Source organism: Mobula birostris, chromosome 10 (assembly GCF_030028105.1).
Source record: "Mobula birostris isolate sMobBir1 chromosome 10, sMobBir1.hap1, whole genome shotgun sequence".
NCBI classification, from domain to species: Eukaryota; Metazoa; Chordata; class Chondrichthyes; order Myliobatiformes; family Myliobatidae; genus Mobula; species Mobula birostris.
In genome coordinates, this window is record NC_092379.1 from 57,764,188 (window position 1) to 57,784,572 (window position 20,385).

A 20,385-nucleotide genomic window follows, 5' to 3' on the forward strand; every position below is an offset into this window, starting at 1 on the left:
AGCGAGGTCTGAATGGGGTTGAACTTTCAGGCAGCTCTCCTGTAACATTCTGACTGGCAGAGATGGCAAAACTGTTCAGGACAATTTTAGGTCTTAATAGATCTGGGCCGTACCCTCCAAATACCTGAACCTGCATCTCGGGTTTTTTTTTGCACTACCTTACTTTCCATTTTTCTATCTTCTAGTTATGATATATAATTTAAATTTTTAATGTTTACTATCGATTTGTGATCCAGGGAGCGGGAAGCGCAGAATCAAATATCGCTATGATGACTGTATGTTCTAGTATCGATTGTTTGGTGACAATAAAGTACAATACTTCAAAATATTACAATTAAAATTATTTTAAGTGTTATGATGTTAGTTAAAACAATTGTAATTAAAAATAATGAATGGAAGCAAATAATTTTGGAATATAAAAAAATAATTTGCCTTTGCTCCCCACCTGCAGGGCTGGAATCACGGGAGCTTTGAACGCAGTCTTTAAGCTGTCAGATATGAGATAGGAGAGTGATCCCAGCAAAACAAGAGTCCCACTGTTGCACTACACTGAGGAACATGATGACAGGTTTGACTTCTCAGATCAAGTTGCACTCTCAATGCAAGTGCAGGGGTTCAGTTTGAATGGTTGAATTCTGTCAATTCTTGAACCCCTTTGATTTTCAAACACTTTCAATGTGGCCAAGCATGGTGCAGACTGCTGTAAAAGACACATCTTTCTCCTTAAAACAAAACAAATTGGATCGCTTACAACAGCTTCATGCAGATATCACAAGCAGGGTAAGTAGGAGGAGGTGTCTGAGAGCTGCTGTCTGCCGTCAGCCAAGTAGAGGCAGTCCTTCCAATTCCAACAACACCACCCTTGTCTGCGGGTTTCATGGTGAGGTTGGGACTGGTGCAGAGTGGAGGGTGTGCCTTGAGAGGGTATGAGGTTAGAATATGCAAGAGGGAAATCGAGATAGTTGTTGTTACATCTGCAATTATACTTTTCTTTCTTTAGCACACAATAGGCTGGTCCGCGACTTATTTCATAATTTACATATTACTATTTAACTATTTATGGTTCTATTACTATTTATTATTTATGGTGCAACTGTAACAAAAAACAATTTTCCCCGGGATCAATAAAGTATGACTATGGCTATGAACAAATTGCAATGCTCTTCATAAGGATACAGAAGTTTCCTATTACATCCTTACCAGTAACACAACTGGGAAAGGCCGCTGAAATACCCAAGCATTTTAACCATATGACCCCATGCAGCAAGAAAGTAAATTTGGAAACAAAAGGAGGCCCACATTTATAGATTGGATTATAGTGACAGGATGACACTGATTTGGACAATCAAAGTCAGAGCTGCATAAAGGGAGCTACCTTTCAATCAGGATGGTGAATGAGGTTTGAAAGGCAGAGTTTCATGGCACTTTCTCTGAGTTGAGGAGCAGCCAATTAGCAAGAGAAATTCATTATAAAAGGGGGAGTACAAGTAACGCAGGTCCATAGGTTTCCGTACACAATCTTACACCAAGGGAATGCTGCTTTGACAGAGCTGTTGTGTTTCTGATGAAATGTTCCAATAAAAAAGTCACACTTTTATGAGGTATGAGAAAGCAAATAAAACAAGTAGCATATTTTGAAGAGTAGGCAAGCATCCCAGATGTTCAAGACAACATTCGTCTCTCAACTAAAGCATGACAAATCTTTTCTGCAATGCTGTTTCTGCAAACTTGCTAACTCACACTCTGCATTACCAAACAGACTGAAGTGTACTTTCCACTTTGATACCCAATTTACATTTGTGCAATGTAACATGCTTCATGTAACATGGATTGTTTAAGAGAAAAATCAGTAAATTCATTAAAAATAAATCACTGTAAGACTTTATTTTTCCAATGAGATGTACAAAATCCTATATTTTCCCTTTTGATGAAGGCACACTCAAGTTTCTGCTACGCCTCTCTTTAAACTGAAAGGTTTTCCCAATGATTTATCTTTATTTTCCTGCAATGCTTCAAAATCAATTTTTTCTTTCAGGGTTTCCATACAATGTGTAGATCAGCCATGATCATAGTGAATGGCGGTGCAGGCTCGAAGGGCCAAATGGCCTACTCCTGCACCTATTTTCTATGTTTCTATGAGCAGAAATGCAACCAATTTTTTGTGGCCTTTAACTTCAGGTCCTCTCCCAAAATCTCCACCAATCACCAGGGATAAAAACAAATGAGCAACACACATAAAAGTTGCTGGTGAACGCAGCAGGCCAGGCAGCATCTCTAGGAAGAGGTGCAGTCGACGTTTCAGGCAGAGACCCTTCGTCAGGACTTTACTTGAGAGGAACTGTGCCTTGTATTTGACTGTTCCAAAGCTGTCTCTCACCATGGCTTCTCTTCATCTCAAAGCCAGAACATCACACACAAACTCTGAAATTAACCAGCATGCTCACCATCATTCAACGACGGGATAGAGATATTTGATCTACCAACTACTATTTTCCTACAGGGATAGAATATGTAGGAATCGAAAGTCGATAGTAAGCTGCATATACTCTTCAAAAATAAATAAAAACTGCTGTTGCAGGAAATCATAAAGACAGAAATGTAGAAAATGTAGACACAAGAGAAACAGAGTTACCTGACCCAATTAGTGTCTTGGACCTGTTCTGCTTTTTTTCCCCATTGGTTATAATCAAACAATGGCATCAGCATTCTTCCATGTTTAATTTAAACTGTCATTCATAGTTATTTGCTAGTTTTGAAGCTCCATCATGTATAAAAGCACTGGAAAGGTAAAGCTAACTGAAAAACTCATGTCTCCTTTGTTACGTACCCCGTAACTGGGTTGCCAAACCAGCAGAAATGGATCACTCAGTTGGAGTCTGGATTACTAGAACTAAGAAAGTTTTATTAAAGAAACAAGCAACACAGTACTCTAATTAAAAGGATAATGAATGCAACAGTTCAGCAATGATAAACACACGTGTACACAGAATTAAGATAACAGGATCAATCAAGCTCTATCATTGTCTAGGGGTAAATGACCAGTTTCAAAATGATGCAAAGTTCAGTTCAATTTAGCTCAGTTCAGTTTGCAGTAATCGCTGCCATGAGAGATGGACAGTGGGGGGAAGGAGAGAGAGAGCAAAAACGAATGAATATTCAAGGTTTCCACACAGACCTTCGCAGTCAGCTTTCGGGCGAGTCCTTTGTGATGTCATCTGAGGTCACCGACCGTGACCCCTCTGTTTCCAGATACGATCGTTTCCCTGCGGTGAACCTGGCACCCAGGCAAGGGTGGACACACACCAGGTTCCCGCCGATCGTGCCTTTGCACCCTGTGCGTTTATGGCCCGGTACTTCCCACCGACTTGTGAGAGACGCACCGCTTCTAGGGTCTTGTTACCTCGGGTGTCGTGTGTGTCTTGCCTTAGCAAACCTGTCCCTTTTCATCCCCCTGCTGGGGTATCGCCTGTCCATCACTTCAAACAGTTCAGGGTTCAAAGGGGGAGCCGCTCTTGACAGCTCTCCTTCCTTCATTAACATCTCCAAATGCTGCTCCATTGTTTTCCTTATCTCTCTCTCCCCTGAAGACAGGTGGCAGACCAACTGCTGATTCCACAGGACAGCTAACATCTTAATCTATGTGTATTCTTGTCACACCTTTCAGATACAAAACTCAGCATATTGCATTACCCCTGTGAAACGTCTGAGGATTTGAAATTTCGCCAGTCAAGTCCTGGCTAACTACATCCAGAAAGTAATTTTCCACCCCTTAATAAGGAGGAAATTAGGGCCAAGAGAAGCAAAGAGTTGGCCTCTTTCCAGGAATGAATCAAAGTATTCTCACAGAATCTGCACAAACTGAGCTCTCTGCAAGCATAGAGGGCAGAACATGAGAGAACAAGCTGTGTTCTACATTCCCTTGTGCTTCAAGCTTTTATTTCACGCAGCAGCCTCTGAAAAATTGGAAAGAAAACTTATAACCCTTGAAACAACAGGGTAAGGGATACAACTGGCTACATTACCATACCAGTAAAGCTGGACTAAATGATCTGGAAGCAAGACTTAAATCCTATGCTGAAAAGAGAGGAACAGTATGGCCATAAATGTGGTTACTTGATTGCTTTACTAAGTTTGGAACAAATCTAAGAGAAGGTGTGATAAAACTAAAAGCCGATTCATACTTGTGCGTCAAATGTACACCGTAGGTATGGCGTAGCAGCGTACCCTACGCTGTACTCCACGCCAACCCTACGCCGTAGCCTAATGCGCACCTCTCCCAAAATGTAACTATGTGTCGCGGTGTCGCAGACGACAACAACTGTGATTGGTCCGCTTGGTAGCATCGCATTTCCTCATACACTGCAATAGCTTGCCACTGGGCGACAGAAGGGCAGGGAAGAAACTCTGGCTGCAATGCTTTCCATAAAGCTTTACAGACCTCCAATATTATGGAGGACCCTGTGCTTGACGCCAGTTTGTAGCCAGCTGCTACAGCCTGTTGACTTCCACCTGAAGCTCAAACTCGAATGGTGATGGCCAGTCTCTGAGTATACTGTGCGTACACCGATGTGAAATAAATGGTTGGAGATGATGAACCAAATTGTCAAATCTACCTGCCAACATCCAAAAATATTTGAAATGCATTTCCTCATCCATGTCTCTCCGTGGCCGGACAAGCACAGGAATTTCACCTTCCTTCAGTTTCAGTCGCCATTGTTTGAGGTTTGAGTTTCTTCGTGTTGGGTTTCAACGCGAAGAAACTCAACACAGTGGCATAGAAACCCCAACGCCAACTAGCATTTTGGCAGTGAATTGCAGAGCGACGCAGACACACCAACACACAAGTATAAATGTTCACAACGGCGTAGCCCCCTTGTGCAGGCTACGGCGTAAGCTAGTGCACACAAGTATAAATCAGCCTTAACAGATTGGTCACTTTTTTCACTGTTGTTATTTCAAGGAGATTCCCAACACCCTGACTCACTGCACATTGCTTCTGACTGCCAGCTCTCAATATTATTGATTTCCCACCTAAGCTCTCTTAGCTCCCACCTCCCTTGTACTGTAAAGAGCAGCTTTAATACAAGTGACCCATTCATACAAAAGTAAACTTAGAACAAGAGATCTTAAATTGAGTTTTCGATTTGGCACTACCTACCAATAGTCCTCTCGTCAACAGGTCCCAATCTCTTGCCTCCTTAGACCATTTACTCATTCCAACTTCAATAACATAACCAAGCTTTGACAAGAGTATGGTGTTCTTGGAGATATCACACCAAGTGATTCCTCTGCAACCAGTGTCATCTCTTCTGCTTTGAAAGATGACCACACAGTAGGAAACCTGAATTCAGTGCCCATTATCCAGACTTGACAGACATGAACCTCGAAGTTATGACAACAATTCCTATCAAGGTGGGCCCCAAAACATAAGCTGGAAAGAGCTCTGTTGGTAGGTGTATCCTTCATAAAGCCAGTATACACTATTAACCCCTTAGACTAAGCATCCATTGTCTTCAAACAAGATCTGAGCACGTTTATTTCAGACTCACACTTGTGTGGATTCACACTGTTAGGAGGAATCAGGCTCCATCAGATGAACATGGAATTAACGAACCAGGTCAGGTCACAGATCTCTTAGTGGGTGAGCATCTGGGGGACAGTGACCACCACTCCCTGGCCTTTAACATTATCATGGAAAAGGATAGAATCAGATGGGACAGGAAAATTTTTAATTGGGGAAAAGCAAATTATAAGGCTAGAACTTGCGGGTGTGAATTGGGATGACGTTTTTGCAAGAAAATGTACTATGGACAGGTGGTCGATGTTTAGGGATCTCCTGCAGGGTGGTGAAGGAACCATGGGTGACCAGTGACATGGAGAATCTAGTCAGGTAGAAGAAGGCAGCATACATGAGGTTTAGGAAGAAAGGATCGGATGGGACTATTGAGGAATATAAAGGCATCCGTTAGTCTTGTGAGACTATGGATCTGCGCCTGGAAAGTCTTCACTCTCCAGGGCACAGACCTGGGCCAGGTTGTATGGAAGACCAGCAGTTGCCCATGCTGCAAGTCTCCCCTCTCCACAACACCAATGTTGTCCAAGGGAAGGGCATTAGGACCCATACAGCTTGGCACCAGTGTCGTTGCACAGTAATGTGTGATTAAGTGCCTCGCTCAAGGACACAACACATTGGCTCGGCTGGGGCTCGAACTCACAACCTTCAGGTCGCTAGTCCAATGCCTTAACCACTTGGCCACGTGAGGAATATAGGGTAGCAAGAAAGGAGCTTAAGAAGGAGCTGAGGAGAGCAAGAAGGGGGCATGAGAAGGCCTTGGCGAGTATGGTAAAGGAAAACCTCAAGGCATTCTTCAATTATGTGAAGAACAAAAGGATGACAGGAGTGAAGGTAGGACCGATTAGAGATAAAGGTGGGAAGATGTGCCTGGAGGCTGTGGAAGTGAGTGAGGTCCTCAATGAATACTTCTCTTCGGTATTCACCAATGAGAGGAAACTTGATGATGGTGAGGACAATATGAGTCAGGTTAATGTTCTGGAGCATGTTGGTATTAAGGGAGAGGAGGTGTTGGAGTTGTTAAAATACATTAGGACGGATAAGTCCCCGGGGCCTGACGGAATATTCCCCAGGCTGCTCCACGAGACGAGGGAAGAGATTGCTGAGCCTCTGGCTAGGATCTTTATGTCCTCATTGTCCATGGGAATGGTACTGGAGGACTGGAGGGAGGTGAATATTTTCCCTTTGTTCAAAAAAGGTAGTAGGGATAGTCCAGCTAATTATAGACCAGTGAGCCTTACATCTGTGGTGGGAAAGCTGTTGGAAAAGATTCTTAGAGATAGGATCTATGGGCATTTAGAGAATCATGGTCTGATCAGGGACAGCCAGCATGGCTTTGTGAAGGGCAGATCGTGTCTGACAAGCCTGATAGAGTTCTTTGAGGAGGTGACCAGGCACATAGATGAGGGTAGTGCAGTGGATGTGATCTATATGGATTTTAGTAAGGCATTTGACAAGGTTCCACACAGTAGGCTTATTCAGAAAGTCAGAAGGCATGGGATGCAGGGAAGTTTGGCCAGGTAGATTCAGAATTGGCTTGCCTGCAGAAGGCAGAGGATCACGGTGGAGGGAGTACATTCTGATTGGAGGATTGTGACTAGTGGTGTCCCACAAGGATCTGTTCTGGGACCTCTACTTTTCGTGATTTTTATTATTGACCTGGATGTGGGGGTAGAAGGGTGGGTTGGCAAGTTTGCAGAAGGCACAAAGGTTGGTGGTGTTGTAGATAGTGTAGAGGATTGTCAAAGATTGCAAAGAGACATTGATAGGATGCAGAAGTGGGCTGAGAAGTGGCAGATGGAGTTCAACCCAGAGAAGTGTGAGGTGGTACACTTTGGAAGGACAAACTCCAAGGCAGAGTACAAAGTATATGGCAGGATTCTTGGAAGTATGGAGGAGCAGAGGGATCTGGGGGTACATGTCCACAGATCCCTGAAAGTTGCCTCACAGGTAGATAGGGTAGTTAAGAAAGCTTATGGAGTGTTAGCTTTCATAAGTCGAGGGATAGAGTTTAAGAGTTGTGGGGTAATGATGCAGCTCTATAAAACTCTGGTTAGGCCACACTAGGAGTACTGTGTCCAGTTCTGGTTGCCTCACTGTAAGAAGAATGTGGAAGCATTGGAAAGGGTACGGAGGAGATTCACCCAGGATGCTGCCTGGTTTAGAGAGTATGGATTATGATCTGAGATTAAGGGAGCTGAGGCTTTACTCTCTGGAGAGAAGGATGAGAGGAGACATGCTAGAGGTGTACAAGATCTTAAGAGGAATAGATAGAGTGGACAGCCAGAGCCTCTTCCCCAGGGCACCACTGCTCAATACAAGAGGACATGGCTTTAAGGTAAGGGGTGGGAAGTTCAATGGATATATTAGAGGAAGGTTTTTTACTCAGAGAGTGGTTGGTGCGTGGAATGCACTGCCTGAGTCAGTGGTGGAGGCAGATACACTAGTGAAATTTAATAGACTACTAGACAAGGATATGGAGGAATTTAAGGTGGGAGGTTATATGGGAGGCAGGGTTTATGTGGGCCGAAGGGCCTGTAATGTGCTGCGCTGTCCTATGTTAACTCCATAGGAAAGGTTCCTGGTTTTGCTGGATTTCCACTGACGCTGCACTATATACTGTATCTGTCCTTACAGATGGAAAAGGTATGTCATAAGGGCAATGTTATCATAGTCATGGAAGATTTCAATATGCAGGTAGATTGGGAAAATCAGGTTGGTACTGGATCCCAAGAGAAAGAATTTGTAGATTGCCTATGAGATGGCTTCTTAGAGCAGCTTGTGGTTGAGCCCACTAGGGGAAAGACAATTCTGGAATTGGTGCAACATACAAAAACCGCTAGAGGAACTCAGCTGGCCAGGCAGCATCTATGGAAAAAAGTACAGTTGACATTTTGGGCTAAAACCCATCGACTGGAATAAGTATTTTGTAATGAACTAGATTTGATTAAGAAGCTTAAGGTATAGGAACCCTGACAACACGCTGGAGGAACTCAGCAGGTCAGGCAGCATCCGTGGAAAAGATCGGTCGACGTTTCGGGCCCAACCCTTCGTCAGGACTGTAGAGGGAAGGAGCAGAGGCCCTATGAAGAAGGTGGGGGGAGGGTGGGAAGGAGAAGGCTGGTAGGTTCCAGGTGAAAAACCAGTAAGAGGAAAGATAAAGGGGTGGGGGAGGAGAAGCAGGGAGGTGATAGGCAGGAAAGGTGAAGAAGGAATAGGGGAAAACACAATGGGTAGTAGAAGGAGGTGGAACCATAGGGGAGTTGATAGGCAGCTGGGGGAGGGGGCAGAGTGAAATAGGGATAGGGGAAGGGAGGAGGAGGGAATTACCGGAAGTTGGAGAATTCTACGTTCATACCAGGGGGCTGGAGACTACCTAGACAGTATATGAGGAGTTGTTCCTCCAACCTGAGTTTAGCCTCATCATGGCAGAAGAGGAGGCCATGTATGGACATATCCGAATGGGAATGTGAAACAGAGTTGAAGTGGGTGGCAACCGGGAGATCCTGTCTGTTGTGCGGGCGGAGCGGAGGTGCTCGACGAAGCGGTCCCCCAATCTGCGTCGGGTTTCCACATATCGGTCTCCATCTCTGGAGACAGACTGTCCACTGACATCTTCTACAAGCCTACTGACTCTCATAACTACCTCAACTATACCTCTTCACACCCTCCCACATGCAAAAATGTCGTTTCCTATTCCCAGTTCCTCCGTCTCCGTCACATCTGCTCCCATGATGTGGCTTTCTGTTCCAGGACATCTCAAATGTCCTCTTTCTTTAAGGATCATGGTTTCCCTTCTGCCGTCATCAATGATGCCCTCACCCGCATCTCCTCCATTTCCCACACTTCGGCTCTCACCCCATCCTCCTGCCACCACAACAGGGACAGAGTTCCCCTTGTCCTCACTTACCACCCCACCAGCCTCCGGATCCAGCATATTATCCTCCGCAACTTCCACCACCTTCAACAGGACCCCACCACTAAGCACATCTTTCCCTCTCCACCCATCTCTGCTTTCCGCAGGGATCGGTCCCTCCGCGACTCCCTGACCCACACGTCCCTCCCCACGGATCTCCCACCCGGCACTTATCCCTGTAAGCGCAAGTGCTACACCTGTCCCTACATCTCCTCTCTTGCCACCATTCAGGGCCCCAAACAGTCCTTCCAGGTAAGGCAACACTTCACTTGAGAGTCTGTTGGGGTCATCTATTGCATCCGGTGCTCCCGGTGTGGCCTCCTCTGCATCCGTGAAACCCAACGCAGATTGGGGGACCGCTTCATTGAGCACCTCCGCTCCGTCCGCCATAATAGATAGGATCTCCTGGTTGCCACCCACTTCAACTCTGCTTCCCATTCCCATTCAGATATGTGCATACATGGCCTCCTCTACTGCCATGATGAGGCTAAACTCAGATTGGAGGAACAACACCTCATATACCATCTAGCTAGTCTCCAGCCCCTTGGTGTGAACATAGAATTCTCCAACTTCTGGTAATTCGCTCCCCCTCCCTTCCCCTATCCCTATTTCACTCTGCCCCCTCCCCCAGCTGCCTATCACCTCCCTCATGGTTCCACCTCCTTCTACTACTCATTGTGTTTTCCCCTATTCCTTCTTCACCTTTCCTGCCTATCACCTCCCTGCTTCCCCTCCCCCACCCCTTTATATTTCCCCTTACTGGTTTTTCACCTGGAATCTACCAGCATTCTCCTTCCCACCATCCCCCCACCTTCTTTATAGGGCCTCTGCCCCTTCCCTCTTCAGTCCCGATGAAGGGTTCCGGCCCGAAACATCGACTGATCTTTTCCACGGATGCTGCCCGACCTGCTGAGTTCCTCCAGCATGTTGTGAGTGTTGCTTTGACCCCAGCATCTGCAGAGTATTTTGTGTAACGGAACCCTTAGGAGTTGGTGATCATAATAATGACAGAATTCACCCTGCAGGTTGAAAGGGAGAAGCTGAAGTCAAAGACAGCAAAAAAAAAACAGAAGAGAGGATATACAACATAGCAAATTCTCATGAGAAGTTAGACAATTGGGAAAGTTTAAAAACCAACTGAAGGCAACTCAAAAAAGCCATGATGAGAGAAAATATAAAATATGAAGGCAAGCTAGCAAATTACATGAAGGAGGATACCAAATATTTTTTCAGATATATAAAGAGAAAAAGAGAGATGGAAGTGGATATCGGACGGCTAGAAAATGAAATGGAGCGATAGTAATGGCAGATGAACTGAATGAGTATTTTATATCCCTTCATGTGGAAGATATTAGCAGTATGCCAGAACTTCGAGTGTGTCTGGGAGCAGAAGTGAGTGTAGTTGCTATTACTAAGGAGAAGGTGCGTGTGAAGCCGAGAGGTCTAAAGGTACAGTAGATCAGTCACCTGGACCAGATGACTACAGCTAATGGAGGGAGGTATGTAGAGAAGGCTGCACCGAGAGCGCCGGATATAGTAGATGACCCCAGCAGGCTCACAAATGGTTCCACCTCACCTGGAAAGACTGTCTGGGGCCCTGAGTGGTAACGAGGGAGCAGATATAGGGGCAATTGTAGCACTTATCACACTTGCAGGGAAAATTGCCAAGAAGGAGGTCAATGGGGAGGGACAAGTGGACAACAGAGTCATGTAGAAAGGTGCACTTAATGGTAGGATCCCTTGCAGCTGGCGGAAGTTACTGAGAATATTGTGCTGGATACTGGGGTTTGTGGGGTGGTAGGTAATTACTATCATTGTTATGTGGCAGAAAGATAGGTTGAGAGTTAATGGGTGGGAAATGGAGGAGATGGAGGTGAGGGCAGCATCAGTGCTGGTGGAAAGGAAATCCCGTTCTTTGAAAATGGTGGACATCGCAGATGTTCCAGCATATAAAGATACATCTTGAGAACAGATGCAGCAGAGATGGAGGGACTAAGAAAAGGGAATAGCATTTTTACAGGTGACAAAGTGGAAATAGGCATAATCAAGGTAACTGTGAGAGTAAGTAGGTTTGTAAAAGATCAGTAGACAGTACATCTCAGATGGAGACAGAGAGATTAAAAATGTGAGGGAGGTGTTAGAGATGGATGAAAAATATTTCAGGGCAGAGTGAAGTTAGAGGTGAAGTTAATGAAATTGACAAGCTTAACATGGTTGCAGGAAGCTGCACCAGTGTAGTTGTCAGTGTAGCGTTGGAAGTGTTGATGAGATTTCCCAGTGTAGGCTTGGAGTATGGACTGTTCCACATAACCGACAAAAAGACAGGCATAGCTGGAACCCGTGGCTCTACATTAGGTTTGTAGAAAGTGAGAGGAGCTACAATAGAAAATTCTGGTGAAAACCAGTTCTGCCAAATGGAGGAGGGTGATGGAGGAGGGGAACTTGCTAGGTCTCTAACTTCTCATGAGAAGAAACAAAGGAAACTGAAAGCAATTAAAGTGATCAAGAGCATTCGAACGATCACAGATGTAGGTAGGAAGGGATTGAACAAATGGAGAAAATAGAGTTGAAATATGCAGAAACGAGTTCAGTGGGGCAGGAGCAGGCATGAACAATGAGACTACCAACACAATCAGATTTGTGGATCTTGGGTAGAAGGCAGAAGCAAGCAGTGGTAACCATAGAGTTGGTGATGGTGCATGATCTCCAGAGGCAATGAGGCTGGTCATGGAGGGATATGGCCATTGTGTAGACAGAAAGGAATAGTTTAGTTTAAGTTAGGTGTTTAATTAGTTTAAAGAACCTGTTCCTGTGCTGTGCTGTGCTGTACTGTACCGTTCTGTTTGCAGAATCTGTGCCTCTGTCTGGTCTTGGTCACTGCACTGTCCTATGGGGGGGGGGGGGGCGGTGTGTCTTATTCTGATTGTTGAAAGTCACTTCCATTCTGATTGGTTAGTTTAGATGCTTTTCCCATTGGATAGTTTCAAATGTCCTGCGTGTATAAACAGCACATGGAAGGGGCTTTGCTTTCTTCTTCCTTTGTTTAAGGCGAGGGAACATACGATGCTTGGGAAGGTATGCTCTGCGCACACTTTTAACTAAATATATTTGGTGAATGTATGTACGCTTGTTGAATATTCAACTTTGTTGTGTCAGTGACTTGGGGAACATGAATGTTTGGTCAAATTTTTATTGTTTGTAAATAAATGATTAATATACCTATTCAAAGTCAGCGCATGTCCTGTCTCACTCGCCAGACTCACGAACCTAATTCAACATTACATTTGGTGCTGCTGCAAGTAGGGTCTGACTTTTTAAGCAGAAATGCATTTCTTTAAGAGGCTATTTACAAGAGTGGACCCTCGGTATGAGCGATGCAGAGTCCCAGGGTGGACAGATAGCAGGCTTTGGAAATCTTGCTAACTTACTGACAGATTACAGGGTGCCGGTAGATTGGTCAGAGCACTTTGATTTCACCAGAGCTGAAATGGGACATCACACTGTTTCTATACTTAAATCAGTGGGTTTGCCCAGGTGGGATACAATCAGGCTGTTTGCAACAATTGTAAGACATCAGCATAAAATGATAGTGAGCCTTAAGAATGAATTGAAAGACCTCAGTCAACGCTGTATTATTTTGAACGAATCACTAATGATGGCTCAGAGTAGGGCTACAAAGCTAGAAGATACGAATATACAGATAGCCTGCCATCTAATGAAAGTACAGGATTTAGAGGTGGCTTGAAGGGCCTATGGGGAACCTGGCCTATGGAGAAGTGGCAGATGGAGTTCAGCCCAGAAAAGTGTGAGGTGGTACACTTTAGAAGGACAAACTCCAAGGCAGAGTACAAAGTAAATGGCAGGATACTTGGTAGTGTGGAGGAGCAGAGGGATCTGAGGGTACATGTCCTCAGATCCCTGAAAGTTGCCTCACAGGTGGATAGGGTAGTTAAGAAAGCTTATGGGGTGTTAGCTTTCATAAGTCGAGGGATAGAATTTAAGAGTCGCGATGTAATGATGCAGCTCTATAAAACTCTGGTTAAGCCACACTTGGAGTATTGTGTCCAGTTCTGGTCGCTTCACTATAGTAAGGATGTGGAAGCATTGGAAAGGGTACAGAGGAGATTTACCAGGATGCTGCCTGGTTTAGAGAGTATGGATTATGATCAGAGATTAAGGGAGCTAGGGCTTTACTCTTTGGAGAAAGGAGGATGAGAGGAGACATGATAGAGGTAAACAAGATAATAAGAGGAATAGATAGAGTGGATAGCCAGCGCCTCTTCCCCAGGGCACCACTGCTCAACACAAGAGGACATGGCTTTAAGGTAAGGGGTGGGAAGTTCAAGGGGGATATTAGGGGAATGTTTTTCACTCAGAGAGTGGTTGGTGCATGGAATGCACTTCCTGAGTCAGTGTTGGAGGCAGATACACTAGTGAAGTTTAAGAGACTACTGGACAGGTATATGGAGGAATTTAAGTTGGAGGGTTATATGGGAGGCAGGGTTTGAGGGTCGGCACAACATGGTGGGCCGAAGGGCCTGCGCTGTGCTGTACTATTCTATGTTCTACGTTAAAACAAGCATCCAATTCACATGAAATTGGAGAGTTTTATATTTAGTCAAGTGTGTTGCAAAACACAAAGTAAGAAACAACATGATGCATTTCTCATGGTATCTACAAACACTATCCTGAAGAGTGATTTTGCAGTGAGAATTTCAGTTGCCAAGGTCATTTTAAGGAGAAGGCTCCAGTAGATATTAGGCCAATATTTGGCAACAGGAATAAACTTGAAAATGATGTTCTTAGTACAAACATTCCAGTAAATCGGCTAGATCCTGAATCTTGAAGGATTTGCTAATATTCCCAAGGTAGCTTCAGCTGCCCATTGTTTTCTAATATATCAGCCATTGATTTGCATCACTTCCCTTCAAAATGGTTGATTAAACATAGAACAAGAACAAGCCCTTCATTCCTCAGTGTGCACTGCCTCAACCTTATTTGGCAAAATAAATCAAACAGCTGATTGAGACTGACAGCACAAGTCCAAAGAAATACAAAACAGTCGATTCCAGCTCATTGGGACCCATTGGGACCAGTACACGTTGGCCGAATTAAGTGGCTGCCTCAAACAGCCAAAGTTTCATGGAAGTAATTAAAAATGTATAAAAAAGACAAACTGTTTAAATGAGTAACAAATTATGTATTTAAATGAAATATCCAACAAATTAGACCAAGGGTAGTACAGTACTATAAAATTGTACACTAGTCCCTAATAGTTATCAACTGAAGAATTCATTCAATGTTAATTTGAATGACTGAAAATAACAAAATCACACAGAGATCTAGTGCAGATAGTGGACTTCATTAAAACAGTGCTTTTGATGATTGCATCTATCAAATCTTCATTTTTGTTGTAACATTCAAAATGATTGTTGATATCTTGAAATTCTTTGTAGTTCCTAACTTGCTGAAGTAGTGAGATGGTTTTACTTTCACTCCTGGCTTCTCCGGGCCAGAAAACTTGAAACTGCAGTGAGCAAAACTGTTCTGAATTGTTTGCTTATTCCTTGACAACTATCAGCGACTAAATTTCCCTGCACTGTGGCTCAGAAGGGTAGGGAAAGGAAGCAGATGGCAGCAGTGATAGGGGACTCTATAGATAGGAGGTCAGACAGGCGATTCTGTGAACGCAGGAAAGAAACACGGATGGTAGTTTGCCTCCCAGGTGCCCGGGTCCAGGATGTTTCTGATCATGTCCACAATATACTGAAATGGGAAGGTGAACAGCCAGAAGTTGTGATACATATTGGTACCAACAGCATAGGTAGGAAAAGAGAAGAGGTCCTGAAAACAGACTACAGGGAGTTAGGAAGGAAGTTGAGAAGCAGGACCTCAAAGGTAGTAATCTTGGGATTACTGCCTGTGCCACGTGATAGTGAGTATAGGAATAGAGTGAGGTGGAGGATAAATGCGTGGCCAAGAGATTGGAGCAGGGGGCAGGGATTCAGATTTCTGGATGATACATACATATCATATACATTACCTCTCAGCTCTTAAACTCAGTCCCATGGTTGATATATATAGCTTTATAGGATCCTGGTCAGACCCCACTTGGAGTACTGTGCTCAGTTCTGGTCGCTTCACTACAGAAAGGATGTGGAAACCATAGAAAGGGTGAAGAGAAGATTTACAAGGATGTTGCCTGGATTGGGGAGCAAGGCCTATGACAATAGGTTGAGTGAGCTCGGCCTTTTCTCCTAGGAGTGACAGAGGGTGGTGACCTGTTAGAGGTGTGTAAGATGATGAGAGGCATTGATTGTGTGGATAGTCAGAGGCTTTTTCCCAGGGCTGAAATAGCCAACACGAGAGGGCACAGTTTTAAGGTGCTTGGAAGTAGGTACAGAGGAGATATCAGGGGTAAGTTTTTTTATGCAGACAGTGGTGAGTGTGTGGAATGGGCTGCCAGCGATGGTGGTGGAGGTGGATACAATAGGGTCTTTTAAGAGACTCTTGGAGCTTAGAAAAATAGAGAGCTATAGGTAACCCTATGTAATTTCTAAAATATGTACATGTTTCGCACAGCATCTTGAACCGAATTGCCTGTATTGTTCTGTAGATTTTCTATGTTCTGTGACGAGATGGCATACAGCAAGGAGGCAGAACAGCTGGTAGAATGGTGCAAGGCCAACAACTTGTCTCAATGTGTACGAGACCAAAGAGGTGAATGTGGACTTTAGCAAGGCACAGGCTGACCACTCCTCGCTGCACAAACAATTCCTCCATGGAAAGAGTTTGGTGTATAGTGTTTCTGGGAGTGCACCTAATGGATTCTCCTACCTGGTCCCTCAACACCATCTCTCTGATTAAGAAAGCACAGCAATGTCTCCACTTACTGAGGTCATTGAGGTGACTGAGGCTCCTCTTCCCCTATATTCTAACCAGTTTTTCGAGGAACACCATCAAGTGTCCTTGATCGGTAGAAAGCTCACTCAGTGGTACCACATTCATCTTGGTGCGGGAACTGAACAGTAAACACAGGCACTCTGCACTTAACCTCTCTACACCAGTACCAAGTATGATGAAATAGCATCTATTAGAAGTTATCCAAAACATGGGGGCTGTGCTCTGAGGGATGGAGAAGACTGCTGTACATAATTATTTTCATTGTCAAGCTCATTATTTTGTTTAGTTTACTAATGCATCCTATTTCACCTAACACATCACAAGGAACAGTGAAAAAGCCACAAATTTTTATGCATTTTTAAATGAAAAAACTAATCTGCAGAAATGCAGTGTTTTATTTTTTCCCCTAGAAAATCAAATCCTTGATGTTTTCAGTGTCACTATTGCTGGATAAACCAAGTAGTTTCCATTGTCTCTAAAGTGGCAAACCCACACCATCAAAGTGCCATGTTTGGATGAGATTTTAAAGCAGGATCCAGCTACATCTCATGTCAGTGGCACTATTTACAGAAAGCAAGCCAGCTCCCCTGGCTTCCTAGCCAATATTAATCCCTCAACTACATAAAATGCAATTATCTTTTTGCTGTTGACAAGACAAAACATTTGAAGCTCAGTGTGGTCATCTATGCACGGAGCTGAAAGAGATGGGGGAGATCTTAAATGGATCTTTGCCTCTGCATTTACTTGGGAAATACACACAGAGTCCATAGAACTGCAGCAAAACCATAGCGAGGTCATGGGTCACATCCTGATTACAGAAAAGGTGCATGTTGTCTTGAGGAAAATTAGGGCAGATAAATCCCCCGGGTGTACCCTCAGAACTTGTGGGATGCCTGAGCAGAAATTGCAGGGGCCCTTGAAGAAGTAGTAAAAACATCCTTAATTACAACCAATGTGTTGGAGGACTGGAAGATAGCTAATGCTGTTCTGTTGCTCAAGTAAAAGTCTAAGAATGTTGGGATACTATAGGCCAGTGAGCCTGAAGTCAGTGCTGGAAAAGTTATTGGAATTTTGAGGGACCGAATTTGAAAGCATTTGGATAGACAAGGCCTCATTAGGGATAGTCAACATGGCTTTGTGTGTCGCAGGTCATGTCTATCCAATCTTATAGATTTTTGAGGAGGTTGCCAGGAAAGTCCTGGATGTTGTTTACATGGACTTTGACAGAGTCCCACTTAGGGGCCTGGCCCAGAAGGTTCAATCACATTGTATTCAGGATGAAATAGTAAACTGAATTTGGCATTGGCTCAGGGGAGAAGCCAGAGAGTGGTAGTAGATGATTGCTTCTTACTGTAGGTCTGTGACTAGTGGTGTGTAATAAGCCGGTGTGCCATCCATATTAATGACTTGGATAATAATGTGGTAAACTAGATCAGCGAATTTGCAAATGACATCAAGATTAGGGGCACAATGAACAGTGAGGAAAGCTATCAAAGCCTGCAGCTGAATCTGGATCAGCTGTAAAACTGGCAGTTGGAATTCAATGCAGACAAGTGTGAGATGCTGCACAAATCAGGGTAGGACTGACACAGTGAACAGGAGGGCACCGGTGAGCGCTGTGGAACAAAGGGATCTCGGAATAAAGGTCCGTAATTCATTGAACGTGGTCTCACAGGTAGGTAGGGTTACAAAGAAAGCTTTTGGTATATTGGCTTTTATAAATCTAAGTATTGAGTGCAGGAGTGGAGATGTTTTGTTGAAGTTGTACAAAACTTCGGTGAAGTCTTATTTGAAGTATTGTGTGCAGCTCTGGTTACACGCCTAAATATGAAATATATGAGTAAATTGGAAAGGGTACAGAGAGAATTTACAAGGGTGTTGCTGGGACCTGAGGGTCTGAGTATAATAGTTAGGACTTTATTACTTGGAGCATTTGAGAATGAGGGGAGATTTGATTGAGGTATACAAAATTATGAGGGATTTAGACAGGATATTGCAAGCAGGCTTTTTCCACTGATGTTGGGTGAGACTAGATGTAATAGGTTAAGAGTGACAGGTGAAGTATTTAAGGGGAACCCAAGGGAAAACTTCTTCACTCAGAGAGTGGTATGCGTGTGGATTGACTGTCAAGAGAAGTGGTGGATGTGGGTTTGATGGCAACATTTAAGAGCAGTTTGGTAAACACATGATGGGAGGGTCACATCCAGATGTGAGTGATGGGTCCAGACAGCAAGTCAGCAGGGATTAGGTGTTTCTGTGCTACAGTGCTCTTGGACTCTCCGTTCAGGGAGTTGTGTCCATGGTGTTGGTGCAATTGATGGATTACTCCAAAGGTATCATCTTCAGCATCTGGCACAAAGATCCAACTCCTGACCTGTTCAAATGTAACAAGGAACAACAGCAATATGACAATGGTTCCCTGACCACGTCCTGATCTCCGAAAGCATGCATTTCTAAAGCCAGCACTGCTTTGGCAGGAACGCAGGCACAACTCTGTCAATATATGAAGTACAACTACTTTTTTAAAGTTTTTTTGCTATGGGAGATGAGACTTCGCCTTTTACTTTGTAAGATTTTGATAATTTAGGTTAAACTGAAATTTAGGGTTCTTACTAATAATAATGCTCTAACAAAAATGAATTCTGTTCATTTAGATTAACTGTTCCATGGACAGAAACGAAGGAAATTAACACTGTCAGCCACAGTATAACCTGCGGTCAAATAGCGGTTGATTCGCGCAGAAATACGGGATTAAATCAGTAAATACAAAACTCCCCACTATCACCCATCTCCATAAAAGCTTAAATCTGCTCATTAGTTTACAGACTCTCACCGGGTTTACAATCATCTTCAAGTCAATTCTGTCGATAAATCGGAGAATACACAAAAATCACTCAATGTGGTCACAACACGCTACAGCAGAGAAACAAAGGCATGGAAAATACATCAAATTGATCAGAAAGAACGGTAACACAGTTGGATTAGAGGTGACTAGATCTGTTGTTCATCGGAATGAATGTATGCAGCTACGCTGAACTTTGGAATTTAATATTATGGGAACTGTTTTGTTTGTAGCGGAGTCTGTAAATCCGGTGTAGACACTGAAGTATTAACCACCCGGTCTGTGACAGATTCAGCTGCGGGTGCAAGTAATCGTGACCCTCGCGTCCACCAGCCCTGTCTTGGTGTTTGGAAATGTTTCCTGGGATCGGGGTGCGCCTGTTTCTGCCCGGAGCGGGCAGGTGCTGGGGTCACTCCGGCGGGAACGGATCAGCGCTAGTCGTGGTGTTCTCGCGTGCCCTAACCTGCCAATGTAACATCAACTCAACACCGTCAACCCGACTGCGCCGGAGTACGGGGCCACACTCTTCCAAATCCCATGGCGGAACAGGGACAACGCCTCTATTCCACAAAACTAATATCAACTTTAACCAACCAATGAAACTCCTCCAACTTTCTGCCCCCCTTTCTGTCCCGTGATCCTTACCGCTTTGGAGCCAGAGGAAGAGGCGATGTAGACTTTTATCACCATAGTTAAATCTGCAGGGCCAGCGGCGCCGGAATGTCAAGAATGCAGAGTGAGCGAGCGGCAGAAGTCAATTCTAAACTCCACAGCCCCGCTCCGCACCGAGGAAATAGCAAGTCTGGAGGAACATTTCTCAAAGATAAATGCTCAAATCCCGGCCAGCAACGCGAGAGTTTGGTCTTGCACTCTCACAATTGTAGTTTTACAGCTATTGGGTGGGAGGGTTTGCACTGAAATTGGGATTAATTGCCCCGTTCAATGTCTTTCTGGCTGATTTCTGCTGCAGGGTGGGAACAACTTCTGGGGAGCCAGTTTGTGAACTATGGGGCCGTACAGAAACAATCCCTTCGCCCCACCAACCAGCAACAACCACCTGTTCACACTAAGCCTACCTTACTCCTATTCTTTCTACAGTCATATCAACTGCCCCAGTTTTTACCACTCATTCTATCCAGGTAGAACAAAGGA

The 20,385-nt window shown here is 44.3% G+C and overlaps 1 protein-coding gene across 1 annotated transcript in view; it reads right to left on the reverse strand.

Moving 5' to 3' along the window:
- LOC140204062 (adapter SH3BGRL-like) overlaps positions 1–20,041 on the reverse strand; it is a 54,250-nt gene extending 34,209 nt beyond the window's left edge. Inside the window, exon 1 of the mRNA XM_072270340.1 lies at positions 19,879–20,041. Coding sequence (XP_072126441.1) covers positions 19,879–19,923 — 45 coding nt within the window. The 5' untranslated portion in view covers positions 19,924–20,041. The remainder of the gene's footprint in view (positions 1–19,878) is intronic.
- Between the last annotated feature and the right edge of the window lie 344 nt (positions 20,042–20,385).